The sequence below is a fragment of the Polypterus senegalus genome, chromosome 13, assembly GCF_016835505.1.
Source record: "Polypterus senegalus isolate Bchr_013 chromosome 13, ASM1683550v1, whole genome shotgun sequence".
Taxonomy (NCBI): domain Eukaryota; kingdom Metazoa; phylum Chordata; class Cladistia; order Polypteriformes; family Polypteridae; genus Polypterus; species Polypterus senegalus.
The window spans coordinates 140,823,627-140,847,065 of NC_053166.1; the positions used below are offsets into that span (position 1 = coordinate 140,823,627).

General features: G+C 38.5%; 1 protein-coding gene across 1 annotated transcript; it reads right to left on the bottom strand.

The window, feature by feature from the left end:
- Nucleotides 1–6,093: 6,093 nt before the first annotated feature.
- Nucleotides 6,094–23,414, bottom strand: gfer (growth factor, augmenter of liver regeneration (ERV1 homolog, S. cerevisiae)). The gene is made up of 3 exons (XM_039775218.1): nt 23,200–23,414; nt 15,665–15,873; nt 6,094–7,293 (listed from the first exon to the last, which is right to left on the bottom strand). Exons 1-3 carry the CDS (start codon nt 23,383–23,385, stop codon nt 7,131–7,133), a joined length of 558 nt encoding a protein of 185 aa, XP_039631152.1. The 5' UTR covers nt 23,386–23,414; the 3' UTR covers nt 6,094–7,130.
- Between the last annotated feature and the right edge of the window lie 25 nt (nt 23,415–23,439).

Here is a 23,439-nt window from a genome sequence, read left to right on the forward strand (position 1 = left end):
GGCGACTGAAGAAGCAACACCCTTGTCTCGACGGGGGCGCGTGTACCTATCGCGAGCGCGGCCCCAGTCTCTGAGCCTAGGAACGCGCTTGCGGCGACGCGCTTTCATTTAAAAAATACGTTCGAATGTAGCGGCTTTCTTTTATTCTCCTGCACCTTCCCTGCGGTTATATTCCCATCATTCAATTCGGGTGCATGTAAACAAGATTGCACTTATCACGGTTTGTGAAAGTTCGAAGTACTTTGATAGCTAAAACATTATTATGACAGTGTTAGATTTTTAAAAGTTAACGCCCTGGAAGAATCAGGCTTACTCTGGGACACTCGGTGAATTTGTGGCGGAGGCAGAACTTGCAATCTTATGGTTTTCATCTGTCAATATTAGATTGCCTGTCGTTGAAGGGGTGGGGGAATGTATGTGGTTCTAAGCAGTTCAGAAAACAGTCAAGGCGGTGTTGATACAAGACGTCAGACACAAAGTTACCAGGAAAGAACCTTTCGAAGTCCAAGACTGACATTAAAAGGAGAAGGATCTGCATTACGTGCATTCGGGAAGTATTCAAACCCCTTCATTTTTCTCACGTTATGTTGCAGCCTTGCAGTGAAATCGTTTACATTAATTTTTCCCCTCATCAAACAACAGTCAATGTTTCAGAATCACGAAGTGAAAAGAACTTTAGAAATGCTTGCAAATTTATTAAAAGTAGAAAGCTGAAATTTCACATTGACACAAGTATCCAGACCCCATGTATGATAGTTGAAATTTGGCTCTGGTGCATCCCATTCTATTGATCATCTTTGAGATGTTTCTATACCTTGCTTGGAGTGCACCTGTGGTCAATTCAATTGAGTGCACCTGATTAGAAAGGGTACGCACCTGTGGTCTCTATAATTCTTCAATGGAAGAAGTTTGGAATAGCCACAGTTCTACCTAGAGTTGGCCACCCAACCAAACTGAGCTATCATGGGAGAAATGCCTTGGTAAGAGAGGTAAACAAGAACCCAATGGTCACTCTTGATTGAGTTTCAGACAGCCTGGGAGAAACCACCAAAAGGACAACCATGACAGTCACTGCAACACTCCACTGATCTGAGCTTTAAGGCAGGGTGGCGGACAGAAGCCTCTTCTTTAGCAAGACCCATGGAAGCCCATTTGGACTTTGCCAAAAGGCACCTAAAGGGCTCTCAGACTGTGACAAACAAGATTCTCTAGTCTGATGAAACCAAGATTGAACTGCTTGACCTGTAGTTCTAAGTGTCATGTTTGGAAAAGACTAGGCACCTCTCATCACCTGCATAATAACATTCCAAAGGTGAGGCAGGGTGGTGGCAGCATCATGATGTGGGGATGCTTTTCATCAGTAGGGACTGGGAGACAAGGCAGGGTAGAGGAAAAGTTGAACAGAGCAAAGCTTAGAGATAACCTTAATGAAAACCTGTTCCAGATCATGCTTGACCCCAGATTTGTCAGAAAAGTTCACCTTCCAAAATGACAATGACTTTAAGCACAAAGCAAAGATGACACAGGAGTGGCTCACCTCAGGGACAACTCTGAGAACACCCTTAAATGGCCCATCCAGATTCTGGAATTGAAAGCAATCAAACATCTCCAGAGAGACCAGAAAGTTACTGTTCACCGATCATCTCCATCCATCCTGACAGAGCTTGACAGGACCTGCACAGAAGAATGACAGAGGAAGCCCAAATCCCAGTCATGAAAAGTTTGTCACCTCATGCTCAAGAAGACCCCGGGCTGTAATTCCTGCCAAAAGGGCTTCAACAAAGTACCAAGTAAAGGGTCTGAATACTTCTTGTCAATGTGCTATATCAGTTTCTTTATTTTCAGTAAATCTGCAAAACATCCTAAAGTCCTGTTTTCACTTTGGCTTTCTTGGGTATTTGGTTTTCACTTGATGAGGGAAAAAAAATTAATTTAAATGATTTTAGCATCAGGATGCAACATAAGCAAATGTGAAAAAGTGAAGGGGTCTGAATACTTTCTGAAGGTACTTTACATTAATAAAAATGTGGTTTATGCTGTGAAAATTGCTGCATTAACTATGTATTCTATTAGTGACAAACTGGGCATGCTTATTTGCAACAATCATGTAAAACCTACCAGGATAGGTGGCTTTTATAATTTAGTTGAAAAGCATTTGTAATCAGACTTTAGATGAGCCTACTTCCTTGTATACTGGGATCTGCGATTCAGCCAGGGCTCACATTCACACACCATACTGCTTTACCTTACGGGAGTCTCACACCAACAGACCTCCATTCCTTTGAACCATGTGCCTGGTTCACATTATTTAGGAAACAAAATAAGATTGGAAACAAAACAGGTTCTTTATGTAGTGTTTTGGCTACTAAACTGGTAATCAAAATATTTTTAGCTTGACATTTTAAGAGAAACACCAGTAGAAAGTTTTAATTTTCAGGATAATCCCTATGGACATTAAAACACTTGCGTTCCCAAAGCCTTTCAATGTCACTCAAAGTCATTTTGTCTTCCTCATGTAAAAACTCTTGTGTAGATGACCTGACATTTTCGTCACTCCCAACAGCATGTGTCACAGAGTTATGGCTCCAGAAACGGGAACAACTGGCTGGTACACAGGACTGGGTTTGGAGAATGAGATGGCTGTGACATCTTTCCAAATCCAGAGTTTTGTGGAGTAAAGTTTGCAACCCGTGCAACACGAGGCAAGCTGGCCACTGTCAGAAAGCAAATGGGAAATGGATGCAGCTTTCCTTTTACCCTCATTGAGTGTCCCAAATATCAGCATAATTAGCATTATATTGACTGGTCACATGGATGGATTACACTCTCAAAATCATACAAAGTCGTGCACGTGATACTGCCTGCACTGGCTTGGACCTTGAACTGCGCTGGAGTTACAGAGAGTGGTTTTATTGTTTTCATTGCTGTATAGGTGCTGGTTCATAATGGTGCATCCAAGTTTCATAACCAGTATTTATTGGCTAACTAAAAAGATCACGATATGCAAGCTTTCGAGGCAACTCAGGCCCCTTCTTTAGACAAGATGCAATCAGAAGGGGCTTGAGTTGGCTCGAAAGCTTGCATATCGTGATCTTTTTAGTTAGCCAATAAAAGTAGTGGTGGGTCGTTCTTGAACGATTCGTTCATTTTGAACGAATCTTTAATGTGACTCGGGAAGAACGAGTCGTCTCGTGGGAGTGATTCGTTCAGTCGCGCATGCGCATTTGCGCAACTTCCTATAGTTTCTGTATTGGAATTGATTCACCTGTTTCGAGTCTTCGGGTTTTTCGAGTCGTTCGTTCATCACGTGACAGCCCCATAAGCTTAACCAACAGTCTGAGCCGGAAACAGAATTGATTAGTTCACTAGTTCAGTGTCATTTTGCTTGACTTTTCACGACATTCATAATAGCTAACACGGTACAATACCCTAGTACTATAACCAGTATTGACATTCTTCTTAAATTTCTTCCAATCTGAATTTATTAGTTTGAGATTACTCTTGGAATACTAAGTGACGTGATTATTTTATTTCATTATTAAACTAAATTAAAATTAGTGGTTGCTGTCTCATGCACCATCACTTTTCAGTTCACAGTTATAATTCATTCCACAGTTGGAAAATGCTTCTTTTAAGGCCAGATACACCTTGCAACAGCTTTAAGAGACATCCTTGCTGTAAAGGAATTCTGCAGCCTACTCTGCCCATCAGAACATGAGTATCTGATCTGCTTTGGTGAAATTAGGAACGTAAGTCGGCAAATTTTTAGACCATACTCAACTCCAAAGGCTATCCCAAAAGCTTTAAGGGGACTTAAAGGAATTGCATTGGAATCCCACGCGTCCTCCTCGTACACCGCACAGTACACACGTCAACACCAAGAACAATCCCATTTCCTTTTCTCTTCGCTCTGTTCACCTCAGACTACAAATAGAACAGCAGGTTGTGTCACTTGCAGAAATTCTCAGATGATTCTGTACTTATGGGGTGTATTGAAAAAGGGGGATGAGACAGAGGAGATGAGTCAAGTGGAGACCTTTGCTCCGTGGTGCAAAGAGAATTGTCTGCATCTTAACACCTGAAAAAACAAGGAATTGGTTATTGACTTTCACCACATCAGGCACAATTTAAGCAGTAGATATAGTGGTGGTCAACTCCTAAAAGAACTTAGGGGTCCACATTAATGACAGGTTGGATTGGTCTCAGGACACAGAGGACTTCTAGAAGAAAGAGCAGAGCAGGGTCTTTTTCCTTAAGAATCTGTGTTCCTTTAATGTGGGAAGCGACATCTTCTATAACATTGTGATGGCCAGTGGGATTTTCTATGCCGTGGTGTTCTGGGCTGGAAACATCGCTTCAGGACAGGTCCACAAAATCAACAGGCTAATTAAATGTGCAGTCTCAGTTATCGGACACACTCCAGACTCCCTGGAGGTCGCAGCAAACGAGAGAATTAAAGCAAAAATGAGTGCCATTATAAATAATGCTGCTGCACATCTTCTCTGTGATACACTAACACGGAGGACTTTCAGCCAACGAATCATTCAGCAGAAATGTGTCAAGAAACATTATGGAGGTCCAATGGCAATGTGCCCTTACAATGCCTCACTGCGACTGATCTCTTATCTTTAGCTAATTCAGAAGGTTTTTCTTCTTTTCCTGTAATTCTTGTGTGTGTGTTTGAGGGGGGTGTTGTTTGTTGTAATATTGCTGTATTTCTTAAGTTTCTGCAAAAGCTAAATTCACCCCTTGGGACAAATACAGTGCTATCTTTCTATCTCATATACTTACTGTATAGTTGTATATACACAGAGTTATATATACCATTTAATCTAATTAGTGATTACAGGAGGGCTACACCTTATATTGGTAGTACTGGCATAATTGTGCCAATCTATGGCAAAGCTCACTTTAATGCACACACAGGCACTTGACCAATCTGGAACTGGCAATTATCTTAACACATATACAACAATCAGCCACAACATTAAAACCACCTACCTATTTTGTAGGTCCCCCTCATGCCCTCAAAACAGCTCTGACTCCTTGAGACATGGACTCCATAAGACCTCTGAAGGTGTCCTGTCTTATCTGGTATCACAATAGCAGAAGATCCTTCAAGTCCTGAAAGGTGCAAGGTGGGGCCTCCATGGATCGAACTTGTTTTTCCGACACATCCCACAGATGTACAATTGGATTGAGATCTGGGGAATTTGGAGGCCAAGTCAACACCTAAACATTTTGTCATGTTTCTGAAACCAATCATGAACAACTTTTGCAGCACAGCAGGGCGTATTATCTTGCCAAAAGAGGCCATTGCCGTGAAGCTGCGTACATGGTCTACAGCAATCTTTAGGTAGGTGGTGCATGCCAAAGTTATATCCACGTGAATGCCAAGACCCAAGGTTTCCCAGAGCATCAAACTGCAATCTACCAGCTTGCCTTCTTCCCATAGTGCATCCTGCTGCTATCTCTTCAGCAGGTAAACGACACACACACCAGCTGTCCACATGACCTAAGAGTAAGTGTGATTCATTAGAACAGACCACCTTCTTCCATTGCTCCATGGTCCAGTTCTGACACTCATGTGCCCACTATAGGCACCTTGGTGGTGGGGGTCAGCATGGGCACTCTGGTCTGTAGCTACGCAGCCCCATCCACAGCAAGCTGTGATGCACCATATGTTCCGACACCTTTCTCTTACAGCTAGCGTTATGTTTTTCAGCAATTTGTGCCACTGTAGCTCTTCTGTGGGATCAGACCAGACAAGCTAGCCCTTGCTCCCCTTGCACATGAATGAATCTTGTGCGCCCATGACCCTGTTGCTGGTTCACCAGTTAATCTTCCTTGGATTGCTTTTGGTAGGTACTAAGCACCGAGTGCCAGAAACACCCCAGAAGGCCTGCCGCTTTAGAGATGCCCTGAGCCAGTCGTCTAGACATCACAATTTGTGAAAAGTCGCTCAGGTCCTTCAGCTTGCCCATTTTTCACGCCTCCAGTGCATCACCTTCAAGAACTGACTGTTCTCTTGCTGCCATATATATCCCAGCTTTTAAAAAGTGCCATTGTAATGATGTAATCAATGCTATTCACTTCTCGTGTCAGTGATTTTAATGTTATGGCTGAACAGTTCATCTTACATATACACAGGAAAAACAAAATGTACAGAAAGAAATCTCTGCAAAGACTTTAAACACATCTTCACAATGTATTGATTGGTTTTCACCACCTACCATACCACATTGCCTACTGACATAATTACTGTATATACTAAATAATTTCATAATTATTCTTTTTCTATCATTTACTGCATACAATTATGTTGTTCTGATTCACAGTTTTATAATCAGTATAAACAGACACAGTTGAAATTAGCATCAGGTTAAACATAAAAATATAAATAAAAATAATTTTATATACAGTATCAGTAATACTTCAATAGTAGACACCCAATCAGACCTGTACAGTACTGAATTATATAATAAAAGGTTTCACTAAATGGGAAATGCAAAAAGACAAAAAATCATTCAAGGCAAAGTTCACTAATCATACAATCGCATATGCAATACATACTGTACTGTAGGCAGAAAGAGAGACAGAGAGACAGAGAGAGACAAGCTTCAGAATATTGTCAACGTAAGTTTAGGGTGTCAAATTCTATACAGCTGTTCACAATGTAAATGAAACATTTAAAGTACAGTACTCAACTATTCATTTTACAAATTTTGCCGTTACCTGATTTTTCAGAAATTGTAATCCAACCTGGCAAACATCAATGAAAGTGATTTCAATTAATGATAAAAACATTTGTTATGTTTTACTATGGACCTTCAGTCACATATGTGAAAAAATCAAGACAGAAACTGTATACAATGTTTCTAAACAGAAATACATTACTTGTTTGTAGAAATGCTGCCTATGTTTTAATTACAGTAGGTGAACTCTGGAACTTGAAAGCACTGATAATTTTAAAACCACTCATTACAAATCTGAGATATGTACAAAAATAAATCAGATTACAAAAATTACAGGGAGCATCCAGTGGGAAACAGAGTAGTGTTTCCATCATTGCAGGTCTGAAGCACAAGACACGAAGGTTCTTTTTTTCTGTACAGTAAATTGAATTTATCTCAGTCACAAGATCCATCCTTCCAACCATCTCGCCATCTCTCATCCACTTTGGTACAGTCAAATTCAGGTTTTCCTAATCTTAAGTTGATTTCATTATGGAGAGTGCACATCCACTGAGAGAAATTGTACCGACTGCTGGTGTCTGGCTGATTTGATTTTAGCCTAAAGACCCAAAACAATATAATAAAAGAAAAAAAAATAAAAGTTCATTGTTTTTATCTGGCAAGATCAAGAAATGGGTGTGGTTTCCTACAACAGATGTTCAATATTAATATTAAGATCACTTCTACTAAGCTTACTATATCGATTTAAAACAAATGAACTATTTTTAAAATCACTGTGACCCATTAGATGGCCGGTAAGTGCACTTAATACGATATATAAATAGGAATTGTTTTTAAAAAAAATGTGCTAATTTATGTTAATTAGATATCTCACTCTTTTCATTAAGAAATAACAGGTCCAAACTCAGATATTTTTATTTTTAAAAACTCGGGCTACTCAGTCTGCAGCAGGTCAGCAGACAGCATGGGCAGCTCCCTTTACAGTGGTAACTGTTCCAGTGATTTGTTAGGTGTAATCTGCCTCAAAACAAGCGAGAGTTAGCAGCATTTTGATTGTATGTACTGCTTTGCTGTGCCATTTTTGAATGTTTATTTAAATCTGATTCAGCTTAATCTGGAAAATATTATTTGGACAATAATAATTTAAACAAAACGTTTTGAAAAAAATAAATACAAATAATTGCATTACTTTTCTCAGAGGTAGATGCAAAATATTAAAAAATTAAATATTCACCCTCAAGCTTAGTAATACAGCAACCATCTTTGAGATGTATATAAGAAAACACAAGTCAGCCAGATTTCCTATGCACTTTATGAACCTAAGAAGTTTGTGTCACTTTCTGGTTTGTGTTTTTTTTTGTACTTAAACTTTATGTACCTGAGACTTAATACTTGGTTTATTTTGGATCAAAATCAGAAGAATAAAATGCAATTCACTATTTTAAAATTTGAGACTGAGTTGTTTATGAATGGCAAACTATTAAAAGTGACTACAGAAAACACACTGAACTGTATATTTGGGGACACAAATATTTCATAATAGCTATTAAATTTTATGTTGACTTGCTCATTTATAAACCCCACACACTCAAATTAAAAGCATTGGATGAACAAAGTTATGAGTGTTACAGTGGGGAAAAAAAATTGGTGTTTGTGAAGAGGGTGGCAGAGGAGCAGTGAGAAAAGTGGCCACGTCACAGATCTGGCATCCGGGGCTTGAATACTACAGACAGATGTTTCAGGGAAAACATGCAAACTCCACACTTCCTCCAAAAATGTGTGGGTTCAGTTAGTAGGCAATTCGAAATTGGCCTGAATAGGAGTGCGTGCTGGAATAGACCCTGCGATGGACTGGTATGCTCTCTAGTGTTGCTTCCAACCTTGTGTCTAGGGGTGTCATGATTTGAGAATTTTATGTTTTGGGATTGTGATGTAGGAGGCATGGTGGCACAATGGGTGGCATTTCCATCTTACAGATCCAGCATAATAGGTCCAAATCCCACACCTGGCTGTTATTCCTATGAAGTTTGCACATTATTTCCACGTCTGTGTATTTTTCGCCACCATTTTCAAATATGTAAAGGTTAGGTAGACTGTGATGGACTGAAGCCCTGTCCAGGGCTGTGTCCTGCCTTGTACCTAAATGGAATGGAATGGACTCTGGCTATCCATGACTCTGAACTGGATTACATGGGTCATTTCCCAGATCCACTCATAAAGTCTTACTTGCATACAAGTCTGGATCACAACCAGGGCATGATATTGTTGGTATCTCACAACTGCCAGATTTCCTGTCAGACTAGTAACCCAGGCAGTATCAACAGAACTACTAAAGGTTTTCATCATAAAGGACTATCACCAAGAATTATGTAAAAATCCCCATGCTATTATTAGTTCAGGTCTTTTATGCCACTGACATATCTATGGGAAAGGTAGCAGAACAAAATCATACAGGACAAAGAACTATAGTTTGCTCTGGTAAGCTGAGCTACTTAACATGTTTTTCTGTATGTATGTATGTATGTATGTATGGATAGATAGATAGATAGATAGATAGATAGATAGATAGATAGATAGATAGATAGATAGATAGATAGATAGATAGATAGATAGATAGATAGATAGATAGATAGATAGATAGATAGATAGATAGATAGATAGATAGATAGATAGATAGATAGATAGATAGATAGATAGATAGATAGATAGATAGATAGATACTTTAACAGTGCTACTCCAAATAGTCTTCTTCAGCAGCAGCGTTTACCACCTCAGCTTGTACAGACAGTGGTTCTCTCTTAACTTTTTGTGCTTGAAGGTTTCCTTGTATTCCCTTAGCTGCTTTTCTTCTAAGGATGTTTCTATTATGCTTAGGTGTCTGCATGCAGCTTAAGGCTGAGCTGTGACTGTAACACTATAAATCTAACTTTGAGAAGTTCTCAGGAACTTATTTTACATATTTAAACCACAGAACAACAAGGACAGTGACAAATATTTAAGGAAGAAGGAGCTGAACAATGGTCCAGTGCGTCATTTTGTTTCCTTTTTTATTTTTATATTTTTTAAAACTGTGATTGCTTTCAACTATTGTGACTATTTTTAGTTTCATGAGGTTTGCTTGTAAACTGCAAATGTTCATTTCTTAATGGACTCATGCTCATATGGCAAATATTTTGACATTTTAGTGCCCACACTTGACTAATTATAACATATCTAAAGCATCTTTTCGACTAGTCAGAGCTTGAATCAAATCTCTGACTAATAAAACTTCAGAATTAAAAATAACAATATTGACTATTCAGAATGCTCATTAGAGATACAGTCATATGAAAAAGTTTGGGAACCCCTCTCAGCCTGCATAATAATTTACTCTACTCTACTTACAAAAAAAGATAACAGTGGTATGTCTTTCATTTCTTAGGAACATCTGAGTACTAGGGTGTTTTCCGAACGAAGATTTTTGGTGAAGCAGTATTTAGTTGTATGAAATTAAATCAAATGTGAAAAACTGGCTGTGCACAAATGTGGGTCCCCTTGTGATTTTGCTGATTTGAATGCCTGTCACTGCTCAATGCTGATGACTTGCAACACCAAATTGGTTGGATTAGCTCATTAAGTCTTGAACTTCATAGACAGGTGTGTCCAATCAGGACAAAAGGTATTTAAGGTGGTCAGCTGCAAGTTGTGCTTCCCTTTGACTCTCCTCTGAAGAGTGACAGACAGCATGGGATCCTCAAAGCAACTCTCAAAAGATCTGAAAACAAAGATTGTTGAGTCTCATGGTTTAGGGGAAGACCGCAAAAAGCTCTCTCAGAGGTTTAAACTGTCAGTTTCAACTGTAAGGAATGTAATCAGAAAATGGAAGGCCAAAGGCACAGTTGCTGTTAAACCCAGCAGGTCTGGCAGGCCAAGAAAAATACAGGAGCGGCATATGCACAGGATTGTGAGAATGGTTACAGACAACCCACAGATCACCTCCAAAGACCTACAAGAACATCTTGCTGCAGATGGTGTATCTGTACATCGTTCTACAATTCAGCGCAATTTGCACAAAGAACATCTGTATGGCAGGGTGATGAGAAAGAAGCCCTTTCTGCACTCACACCACAAACAGAGTCGCTTGTTGTATGCAAATGCTCATTTAGACAAGCCAAGTTCATTTTGGAACAAAGTGCTTTGGACTGATGAGACAAAAATTGAGTTATTTGATCAGAACAAAAAGTTCTTTGTATGGTGGAAGAACACCGCATTCCAAGAAAAACACCTGCTACCTTCTGTCAAATTTGTTGGAGGTTCCATCATGCTGTGCGACCGTGTGGCTAGTTCAGGGACTGGGGCCTTTGTTAAAGTCAAGGGTCGGATGAATTCAACCCAATATCAACAGATTCTTCAGGTTAATGTTCAAGCATCAGCCACAAAGTTAAAATTACGCAGGGATTGGATATTCCAACAAGACAATGACCTAAAACTCAGCTCAAAATCTACAAAGGCATTCATGCAGAGGGAGAAGTACAATGTTCTGGAATGGCCGTCACACTCCCCTGACTTGAATATTATCAAAAATCTATGGGATGATTTGAAGCAGGCTGTCCATGCTCGGCAGCCATCAAATTTAACTGAACTGGAGAGATTTTGTATGGAAGAATGGTCAAAAATACCTCCATCCAGAATCCAGACACTCATCAAAGGCTATAGGAGGACAGTGTCTAGAGGCTGTTATAAACCGGACTCCAAAAAAGTTGGGACACTATACAAATCGTGAATAAAAACTGAATGCAATGATGTGGAGGTGCCAACTTCTAATATTTTATTCAGAATAGAACATAAATCACGGAACAAAAGTTTAAACTGAGAAAATGTATCATTTTAAGGGAAAAATATGTTGATTCAGAATTTCATGGTGTCAACAAATCCCAAAAAAGTTGGGACAAGGCCATTTTCACCACTGTGTGGCATCTCCCCTTCTTCTTACAACACTCAACAGACGTCTGGGGACCGAGGAGACCAGTTTCTCAAGTTTAGAAATAGGAATGCTCTCCCATTCTTGTCTAATACAGGCCTCTAACTGTTCAATCGTCTTGGGCCTTCTTTGTCGCACCTTCCTCTTTATGATGCGCCAAATGTTCTCTATAGGTGAAAGATCTGGACTGCAGACTGGCCATTTCAGTACCGGATCCTTCTCCTACGCAGCCATGATGTTGTGATTGATGCAGAATGTGGTCTGGCATTATCTTGTTGAAAAATGCAGGGTCTTCCCTGAAAGAGATGACGTCTGGATGGGAGCATATGTTGTTCTAGAACCTGAATATATTTTTCTGCATTGATGGTGCCTTTCCAGACATGCAAGCTGCCCATGCCACACGCACTCACTCATGCAACCCCATACCATCAGAGATGCAGGCTTCTGAACTGAGCGTTGATAACAACTTGGGTTGTCCTTGTCCTCTTTGGTCCGGATGACATGGCGTCCCAGATTTCCAAAAAAAACTTTGAATCGCGACTCGTCTGACCACAGAACAGTCTTCCATTTTGCCACACTCCATTTTAAATGATCCCTGGCCCAGTGACAGCGCCTGAGCTTGTGGATCTTGCTTAGAAATGGCTTCTTCTTTGCACTGTAGAGTTTCAGCTGGCAACGGCGGATGGCACGGTGGATTGTGTTCACTGACAATGGTTTCTGGAAGTATTCCTGAGCCCATTCTGTGATTTCCTTTACAGTAGCATTCCTGTTTGTGGTGCAGTGTCGTTTAAGGGCCCGGAGATCACGGGCATCCAGTATGGTTTTACAGCCTTGACCCTTACGCACAGAGATTGTTCCAGATTCTCTGAATCTTCGGATGATGTTATGCACAGTTGATGATGATAGATGCAAAGTCTTTGCAATTTTTCGCTGGGTAACACCTTTCTGATATTGCTCCACTATCTTTCTGCGCAACATTGTGGGAATTGGTGATCCTCTACCCATCTTGGCTTCTGAGAGACACTGCCACTCTGAGAAGCTCTTTTTATACCCAATCATGTTGCCAATTGACCTAATTAGTGTTTATTGGTCTTCTAGCTCTTCGTTATGCTCAAATGTACTTTTTCCAGCCTCTTATTGCTACTTGTCCCAACTTTTTTGGGATTTGTTGACACCGTGAAATTTTGAATCAACATATTTTTCCTTTAAAATGATACATTTACTCGGATTAAAAGTTTGATCTGTCATCTACGTTCTGTTACAAATAAAATATTGACATTTGCCATCTCCACATCATTGCATTCAGTTTTTATTCACAAATTGTTTAGTGTCCCAACTTTTTTGGAATCCGGTTTGTATTTGCAAAAGGAGGCCCAACTAAGTATTGATGTCATATCTCTGTTGTGGTGCCCAAATTTATGCACCTGTCTAATTTTGTTATGATGCATATTGCATATTTTCTGTTAATCCAATAAACTTAATGTCACTGCTGAAATACTACTGTTTCCATAAGGCATGTCAGATATTAAAAGGAAGTTAATACTTTGAAAGCTCAGCCAAACAAAAATCCAAAGAATTAAGAGGGGTTCCCAAACTTATCCATATGACTGTATTTATAATATACTTCATGATATACATAACTGATTGACTTTTCCCCACTGACTTATATACCACCTTCAATTTGTGATCAATGACAATCTGAATGACACATTTAGAAGATAACCATAACTGAGTAATTAAAATAAAGATTACATACTGTATATATTTAATTATGTTTAGAATAATTAAATATACCTTTAGGATATTTATAGTTTAAACACATTAAAGATAATTACAATTGTTATTTCAACTATTCAAATTTCAATTATAAATCTCTCTAACTAAAAGTTCCATAGTCCATGAGAAAAGCATGTTAGTTTTCATTAGTTGTAATATAATTACACATTTTTTCTGACTAGTTAAAACAACAATATAGGATTTAGTAGGATTTAGCACAAGGCATGTAATGTTATAATGACTTGCAAAAGATATCACTATGTGGTTGATTTAATTCAAGAAATATGTCCAGATTTAATTAAAGGACTGTTTTATTAAAACTTGTTAACTACAAAATACAATTTTCGTTCACCTTGATATTTGTCTGATATTTTTTACAACAGGGCACCACAGTGACAACAATGCTGCCTTGCAACAGAGTGACCAGAATTCACCTCCCAAGTGCTCCCTATGTGCAGTTTGCACATTCTTCCCATGTTTTTGTGGGTTTCCTCTGTGTATTCCAGTTTCACCCCACAGTCGAAAAAAACATTTAAAACTGGTGAACTGGTATTGCTAAACTGGCCCTAATGTGTGCGTGTGTATGCTCACCCTGCTATAGACTGTGCCTGGTTCAGCGACTGTTCCTGCCTTGCGCCTGATACTTGTTTGGACAAGCTCCAGCTTCTCCACAACCCTGCCCTGGATAACTGGGTTAAGAAATGGATGCATGGCTATTTTACAAAAAGGACTGGTCTATTTTTCAGCCTACTAGTCCTTTAAGATCATTAAATTTGTATTAAATTCTACCCATGACAGCTGATGTTGCAGTGATGTGCGTATTTCATCTGCATCTGTTACTTTAATATCTGGAAAAGACTATGAAGTATAATGGAACCCGTTTAGTTTTATATGCTCTTTTTAAGTTTTGCTTCATTTTCCTTGACACTGTTTTTTTTACTGTGCACGGTGCATCCCAGTGACAAGCATAACTCCTAATTTACAGAATGCTTTGGTCAAATCAAGCTTAGGGTATTAACTTCTTATCTGAGGGATGAAAGAGCATGGACTCCGTTGCAGTGTACAGCCTCTGTGCTGAATGTAATATTTGTAGTGTGCAATTTTCACATTAGTGATCAAGGGAGGCTAGGCTCACAATTTTTACATGATAATGACTGTGAAGCAAGAATTCATCTTCCCTTTGTGGTCTATCTCAGTACACTTGCATCTTCCATGCATCACTGCCTGCCTCATACCCACCTGTTCCTGTATGAGCACGTAACTGACAATGTTCATTTACTTTACTGTGTTCAAACAGCCATCTGCATTATGATATAACTTGTGGCTTCCCCAAATGGTAAGGAAAATAAGTTATTGTTTTTATTCTCTTGAAAATCTCCATACTAAGTCTGTCAGTTGTAGCATCTATAATAGGAAATACGGTCTTCCGATATTAGCTAACAACCTGCCTAGCTTTGCTAGCTGTAAAAAATTATTTTTATACACAATCTATCTTCAGTATATATCTATCTATATCTCTCTCTCTATATATACTGTATATATATATATCTATCTAGAATCTAGAATCTATATTCTAGAGATTATATATATAAAAATAAATGAATGTATGTGTGTGTGTGTGTATGTATGTTCCAGCATCACTTCTGAACGGCTGGAGCAATTTTCATGAAACTTGGTACACATGTTTCTCATTGGTCGACTAAAAATACTGTAGGGTGAAATCAGCCCTAACCCACCCCCTTCTTGGTTTTGGGGGGTGGGGGTGGGGGGGTCATCTTGCGGTCTTGTATGCATGTTATCATCCAGATGACACTCAGAACGACCACCAGAGGGCGAACTGGAGGTAACTGCCAGCATTCTTTATGTTTAAGCACCACCGTGCGCCCCTGTTGCTTTTGAAATTAAATAGAGTTGGCTGGTTCCAAGTGTCAACTGGGTGATAACATACATACAAGACTGCAAGACAAGCAAATTAGCGAGTCTTCATTGTTTGCTCATTTATTTTTATTTTTAATACAAAACAAAAAGAGGAATATCCTTGGATGTCAATCATCACCACAAAAGCGAATAGTAGACGTCATGTAGTATATGTGTACCAAATTTCAGGTCAATAAGTCAAACGGTTTATGAGCTACAGGTGATTTAAAATCCTAGACAGACAGATGGACAGCCACAGTAGCGTATTATATAAGAAGATTAATGTGTGCGGCCACTATAAAAAAAAAAGACAAACCTGGCTCTTAAATCTTCAGCACATTCTTCACAAGGAAAGAATTTTGAAAACAAATTAATAAACTGTTTCATGTCCTGCTGTTGGCTGTTTGTGGGACTGTCAGGATAATATGCGGCCATTGTATGAAGATAAGACCAAGTACTTCTGCCAAGTTGTTCCCGATCTAGTGGACAATCCACGGGCTCATTTTTTTCTTCAGCTGGACTCCCCTAAAACAAAACAAAGCACATTTGCAAGATCTTAAGCACGAAGGGTTTAATATTTTGCTTTAAATGCATCAGTGCCTACTCCATTATAAATTTAAATGATACGGTGTTCTGAAAAACAAAACGTGAAAGAGTTTTCATGAGTGAACTATAGTAAGTGGGTAGTAAGCCAACACAAACATACATTTCATATGGGGCCATGCGCTAAGTGCAGAATTCTACATTTTTATTTTTCTTCTTTGTTTTAACTCCTCTCCACATCTGTATTCCCTAATAATTTATGTTGAGCCTAGAAACCAGACTATTATATTCCTAAAATACATGTTCATTAGTTCTGTACCTTACTTTATGAACTAGATGGAGATTCCGCTTAAATGTATGGCTCTGAAGTTGCATAAGCCAACTAACAAAGATTATGCAGATCAACAAAGGGTACTATAACTATACAGCGCCCTACACTGTTGCAAGCAAACATGCAACTTTTGTTTGTTCCTCATCGTGTTTAAACTGTATGTGTTGTACAATACAGCTATGTTTAGATTAGTCTATGATTAACCATTTATCCTTGATCTTTCTTTTAGCTAACCTAATGTGTGGACAGAAATGGAGGATTTTGTGAAAGACAAGCATGTCATTTGTTGGCTTTGCAAAATAAGACGTTCTAGAGATTATAAAGTTATAAAATGGTATATTTTGATTTCTGGAAAACAGGAATTGTGTATGCAATTCTGGCTTTCTTGGTAGGTTTGGCTAATATAAACTTTATTGTTTCCTCAACTGTGATGTCTTTTTGTTCATCCAAAGCAGCCGAAGATTTTCTCTGTGGGAAGCATGCCTGGTTATTCAAAGGCATTTGTGTGGTCTTGACCCTCTAATTCACATAGCTAGAGACAGATCTTGTAAGAGAGACAAGATGTTAAAAGGGTCCTATAGATATAAAGCCATACTAACAAAAAAAAATTCAAACTGTAAAAACAAAGCAATTGGCAGTAACTTCAAGTTGATAAAAGTAAAGAATAAAGAAACAGGAATACACCTTCAACAAAAACCATGAGAATCCAAATCAATGTATATATAATTTCAAACCAGCGTTACTTGCATATAGTTAGTAGTTTTCGAACCCACTAAGTCCTGAACAGAGTTGCAGGGGATGCTGGAGCCTATCCCAGCGAGCATAGGGCACAAGGCAGGAACAAACCCTGGACTGGGTGCCAGTCCATCGCAGGGCAAACACACACACACACACAACCTCAACCAGACAATATGGCCAATTTAGTATTGCCAATCCACCTAACCTGCAAGCCTTTGGACTGTGGGAGGAATCCCATGAATAAATGAGGAGAACATGCAGATTCCATGCAGGGAGGACCTGGCATGCAAACCCCGGTCTTCTTACTGAAAGGCAGCAGTGATATCACTGTGCCACCCCTACTTATATACAGTCAACAGGAAAACACTGGGGCATAACAGCATACTTCTGCACTTAAGCTGCATTTGCATATGTTGTATTTGGCTGTCCAAACATTTTCAAATGTTATGTACTTGCATTGCTTTTAGTAAAACTACATTATGTTCTTTCTCTTTTCTCAGAATTTATTGCTTCTTTTTACTATTCAAAACCATTCATTTTATTATTTTTTTAATCAGCTAATAAGCAGACCCATTCAATTAATAATTCAAACAGACTGCCTAAATATATTTACAATCATTTATTTACAATTAAATAAAAAAAAAAATTAGTATGCAGATGTAGTTTTCACTACAACTGCTAGATGGCGTGACCAGTGCTGCCAATGCGATCTTTGGTACATACTGAATACGCATCAACCAGCATTGGCAGGATACATACACCACCTCAGCTGCATTCAGGCCGGAAACAGTTTGAAGCGATTTCACAACAATCATCTACAAGGGGTTAAGACATGTCTGAGCTTCTCCCTAAGCATTTTGATACTTCAAAAGTTTCCTACCTTACTTTTTTCCTTACTTTATAGAATTACTAGGGGGCTTCGCCCCCTGCTCGCTTCGCTCACCAACCCCCGTTTTTGTTTTTCCGGATACACACTTTTAAGATTTTTTTTTCTTTGAATTGTTGCTATTTCATTAGTTTTGACTTTTAGTTCAGAACTTCTGTAAAAACAATATTTGGAATCTTTGGAGTCCTAATTTGCTGAATCTTTTTAATGTGGTCTGAGAGACTTGTATTTAATGACTTTGTACCATAATTCAGGATAGGTTTCTCTGTTTGGAATTTCAGCACAGACAAAACGATCTACATCATCAGCAGTTAATACTTTTTTTTTTGCAAAGTAACCAATAGACGCATGTGAGGAAATATCGCCTATGTCCATATATTTTATCTCTATTCGCCTTTTCGTTATTTCTCAGAGTAGTAATTTCTCTTTCTTTGCGCTAATGCGATATTTACTTTCTTTGTTTTGACACTGTTGCTTTTTTCTGTTTTCATATTCTGCATCTTGCCCTGCATGTGTTTCGCACCTACATTTTTTTTGAGTCTTTTGAATTCCAGTTTTCATTATCTCTAACCTGCTCTGCATGTGTTTGCCCCCCTTCTTTTTTAACCTCTTTATGATGTTTTACTTTGTTTTCTACTCTGTCTTTTATTTCTGACCTTGCTTTATCCTGCTTTTGTTTCAATAACACCTGGTCCGTGGTAGTTACTTTCCCTTTTTTGAGTAATAATTTCCATTTGTTTGCGCTACTGCGATCTTTTTTTTTTATACCTTCTAATTTTCCTAGTTTCATATTCTTTAACTTTCTCCACATGTGTATTGCACCAACTTTTTTTTTTTTGAGCCTTTCGAATTCCACTGCTTTCATAATCTCTAACCTGCTCTGCATGTGTATAGCGCCAATACGGATTGGACGTGCTTTTATTTTAATTCCACTTGTTCTGGGCTGATAATTGCTTTCCTTATTTTCTGAATTTGCACCTAGATTATTCTTTTTCATTTTTGTCTCGCCAATGCTTTTGAGTCTCTTTTCTGCACGCTGCTGCCTTGTTTGCTTAGTCGTCTACATTTCATTTATAACGTATTGTCCTTATATGCTTTATATGTGCTGAGAGCCCTGGATCTGTGTGTGCTCAAAGCCAAAACACGACTGATTGTGTTGCTGCCTGTGCTCTTATTTGGTTGTAAGTAGGGTGTGTCTTGCAAGAATAACATGTTCTACGTCATCACAAGACGGTCCTGGGTCAATCTCTTGGCACAAAGTCTCATGTTTAAGGTCCCCGTGAGATGCTCCGTGGCCAATCTCTTTAGTCTTGCGGGTCTTTAAAGTGTCTTCCGTGATCTTAACGTGAAGATCACGTCTCGCCGCCCTACTGTTTCTTTCCAGGATTTTTTTTTATAATAGAGAGATTTCTTTACGATGTAGTTTAAGCCTCATTGAGTTAGGGCATTTAGTAGTCCTATCCATACACTGATTAGACAGATAACTCCATAAATGTACAAATCAAACCATATAGTACAGCTGGAACACTAACAGGTTACACAGTTTGCTTGGGACATACAGGGTGCTGGATGACTTGCTGGTTATCGGTTCAACATCCCCATGAGCTTTGCCTTGCAAGAAAACAACAGTTCATCTATTACAAGGTTAAGAATAAAAAATAATCCTGCACAGTAATCTGACCTTGGAAGGCTACAGTGCCTACTGGTTTTCGTTCTAATCCTCTCCTGAAGGTTGATAGCAGTCTTCCACATCTTCCTGTCCTCTGCATCTTGCTCCATTACACCCACCACCTGCATGCCCTCTTTCACCACATCCATAAAACTTCTCTTAGGTCTTCCTCTTTTCCTCTTGCCTGGCAGCTCTTTCCTTAATATCCTTTTCCCAAAATACCCAGCATCTCTGCTCTGCACATATCCAAACCAACACAATCTTGCCTCGCAATTATCCAACTTTCAGCTGACCCTCCAATGTACTCATTTATAATCCTGTCCAGCCTTGTCAAACCCATTGCAAATCTTAGAGCTGGAGGTGGCAGAGGTAAAGATGCAGTCTCCTGTTTTTTGGTCAGTGCCACCGTCTCCAACCCATTTAACATAGCCGGTCTCACTACCATCATGTAGACCTTCCCTTTCACACTTGCTGGTACCCATCTGTCACAAATCCCTCCTGACACGTTTCTCCACCCTGCCTGTATTCTCCTCTTCACCCCTCTTCCACACTCCACGTTACACTGTACTGTTGATCACAGGTATTTAAAATCATCCACCTTTGTATACTATCTTGTTCCTACTGACCTTCATTCCTCTCCTCTCTAGAGCATATCTTCGCCTACAGTCTTCCACTGAATTCTTAGTTCATTCAGTACAAAATCAAGTGATTTAAATTAAATACTCCTGACATTTGTGGTTGCACTAAAATAGATATCTAAACAGTGTAACTTAGGTTAAGGAATAAGTACATTTATTTCAACTATCTGAAGCATTCTTGAGTAGTTTCCATAAAGGTAATCATTTATGGTAAAATGATGAGAGTGATAAATTGCACTGGAGGCCTTTTTACGTAAAATAATTTAAAAGTCCAAGAAATACAGTAAATGGTCAAAATACAGTAGCAGAAACTCCTAACACCACAATGATAACTGAGAACTAATACGAAGTAGGACCAGCCCCTTCCTTGAGAACTGCTTCCCTCCTTGGAATGCTATCATAACAAGCCATGAATTCGGTGGCACCATTCCACAAGTAAAAAAGCCTCAATTTCTTTGTGGTAACAATCTGCTTCCACCACTGTGCCACTGATCTTGTCATAAAGATTTAATGATGTTTAGATGTGATTATTGCAGATATCACTAGAAACATTTAAATTCATATTTCTGTTTATGGAATCAATCTTAAATCAGTACAGCAGTGTGTATGGGGGCATTGTCATGCTAGAACAGGGGGAACTTCATGAGGGAAAGTGTTTGCACCACAGTGTGTACCTGGTCCTGGATGTTATTCCTTGGACTTTATATGATCATGCGGGGCAATTGTCAGACCTTGTCATTCATACAAGATGGTAATGGACATTGTGAGTTTCAGGCATCCCTTCACTTTCTCCCAACATAATCCTGTTTGGATGCTTGAAACAAATGAAAAATTACACATCAGAAAACATTACTTTTTTGATTGCTCAAGGGTGCAAGTTTTGTGCTCATTACATCATGTTATATACATCACTTAGGGGTTGGCCTTGGATACAAGGATGTCCAAATGGCAGTCCTTCACTAATTCTGATCTTTGTGAAGTGCATGCCAATTTTTTTTTTTTGTTACTAAAAGTAGGTCACAGAGGTGCTGATTCGGTTATGTGGTAATTTGTTATGCTGTGCTTTTGTGGCATTTAAGAACTATCCTGTAGCTGAAGTGTTCAACTATCCCTGTTGCTTAGCTTCATTTTCCAACCACTGTTTCTCCATACTGAGGCACTGTGTTCATGTTTGAAATATGTTGTCATTATTTTTGAGGTAACGCCCCTTGCCACAAAAAATATTTCTGAGGTTTTGTGACTGACGCACCTGCATGTCCGGAATCACTTTGACCATTCACATATCAAAGCTATAACTGTCAGACCTGCTTCAAAGCTGGCAATCAACCTAATATGACTCATCTTTGTAGCTGTATTTGTAATTATAATTGATTTACTTCAAAGTTCAACTCCCTTTTGATATGGCATATCCGTTATTTTATCCATATTCAATATCATGTATTACATGTTGAATTAATTCTCAGTACCAAAACACAACTAAGGTAAATTGGGATGCAGCGACTCCAAAAGTAAATTAGAATAAGAATTATTCAAGAAGTGCATCTCACAGAAACAATTATCTTATGAATAATTAATTGGTTGCACAGAAAACACTGTACTGCCTCAAATGAGATACCTCTTCCACTCTTTTATTACTTTAATAGCTTAGAACATTATTCCATGTACATTCAAACCACAAAACATTACAAATTATTGTATTAAAAAAATCAAAAATCACAAGAAATACTGTATGATACATACAGTAGGGTACAAACAGATGCCACAAAAGTGACTCACTGATAACCTTTTGAAGGTGTCCACCTGCTTTAAGTTTGTAAATGTATAGCTTTAAAAACCAGATTCAATCTGCGAGTGCTGCCGTCTGGCCCCACTTGGCCATATGTTGTAGGAATGCCCTAAAATAACAACATTTTGGACAAACACTTTTACATGCTTCTCAGACAAATTGTAAAAAAAAAAAAAAAAATGAAATCTTAGCAAGTACAAAGTTTTTACATCAAGCCAATAAATCTTATTTTCCTTATTGTGAGATTTACTTACTGATCAAGGAATTTACATTTAGTATTTATTTAGGTTAAGATATCTTGCTAACGTAAATTTTGCTTATCCCACTGGCAGATTTATCTTGCTAAATAACAACAAAGCAACGTTAATTTAGCAAATATGCTAATGGAGTAAGCAAATTTTACTTGACAAGATTTCTTAAAATAATCGAAATAACGTTAAATACAAATTTCTTGATAAGTCAATACATCTTACAATAAGGAAGACAAAGCCAAACGGCTTGATACAAAAGCTTTTTGTTCGCTTAGGTTTCTCACGTAGGTGTTACAGTCACTCCTAATCCATTAGTGCTGATGTTTAGTCTACTCCTGGGATGGGATCAAAATGCATAAGGAGACATGGATTTTAATATTCTATACCACACTACCAGATTTATCCTGTCAGAAAAATCCCAACCTTCATTCTGTAAATGTATTTTATTTTCCATTCTGTTTAATCTCAAATTTGAAAACGAAAAAAAAAAAAAGAAGAATTTCTTTTAGAGGATATGTCCTAAACTTTTCTAAAATATAAGAATTAATTTATATTATTTTAGAATAAAAAAGCTTGGCCTTTGATTGACTCTCATGCTATTATTATTCAAATACATTTTAAAAGTCGGATTTTTACCTGACTCCCATCATTTTCCTTTTCTGTTTGGAATTTTGTTTTGTTTTTTTTTCTCTATATTGATTTTAATGTAAACGGTTGTATCTGTTATGTCATTATTTGTTTGACTGATACGAATGCCATGATAATGTTCTGTTTTTCGAAAATTATATTAAAATAAAAACTTTTAATAGTGCCAGATATTTTCAAAAATATGATAGGGTTTCACCAATTTGCGAACACCTAAAATCTTGTGCGATACAAAGATCAAGCATGTCAGAAAAAATAAAACTATACCAACAACTTGGTGATGCCGAAAACAACGTCAACTCAGGGGAGCAAACAGAACATTCCTTTCCTTTGCCCTCCTCTCAACGCTAAACGAAAGACAAACCTGCGCGGTGCTCTGTTTTCTTTGCTCTTTGATCCAAGACTTAAAGTCCACGCAAGCCCTGCAAGGCCTTTTCTTTTGCTGTTCCCCGGGTTTTGCGGTCTCGTTTTCAGAAGTAACGCCTGGGATTGTAAAAGTAACACCGGCAACCCTCCCAAAGCCCGTATCTCCACCACCGGGCACCGCCATTTCGGTCGCGCGCAGAGTGACGTACGAGGCACATGACGTTGTGGCCTTTCCTAA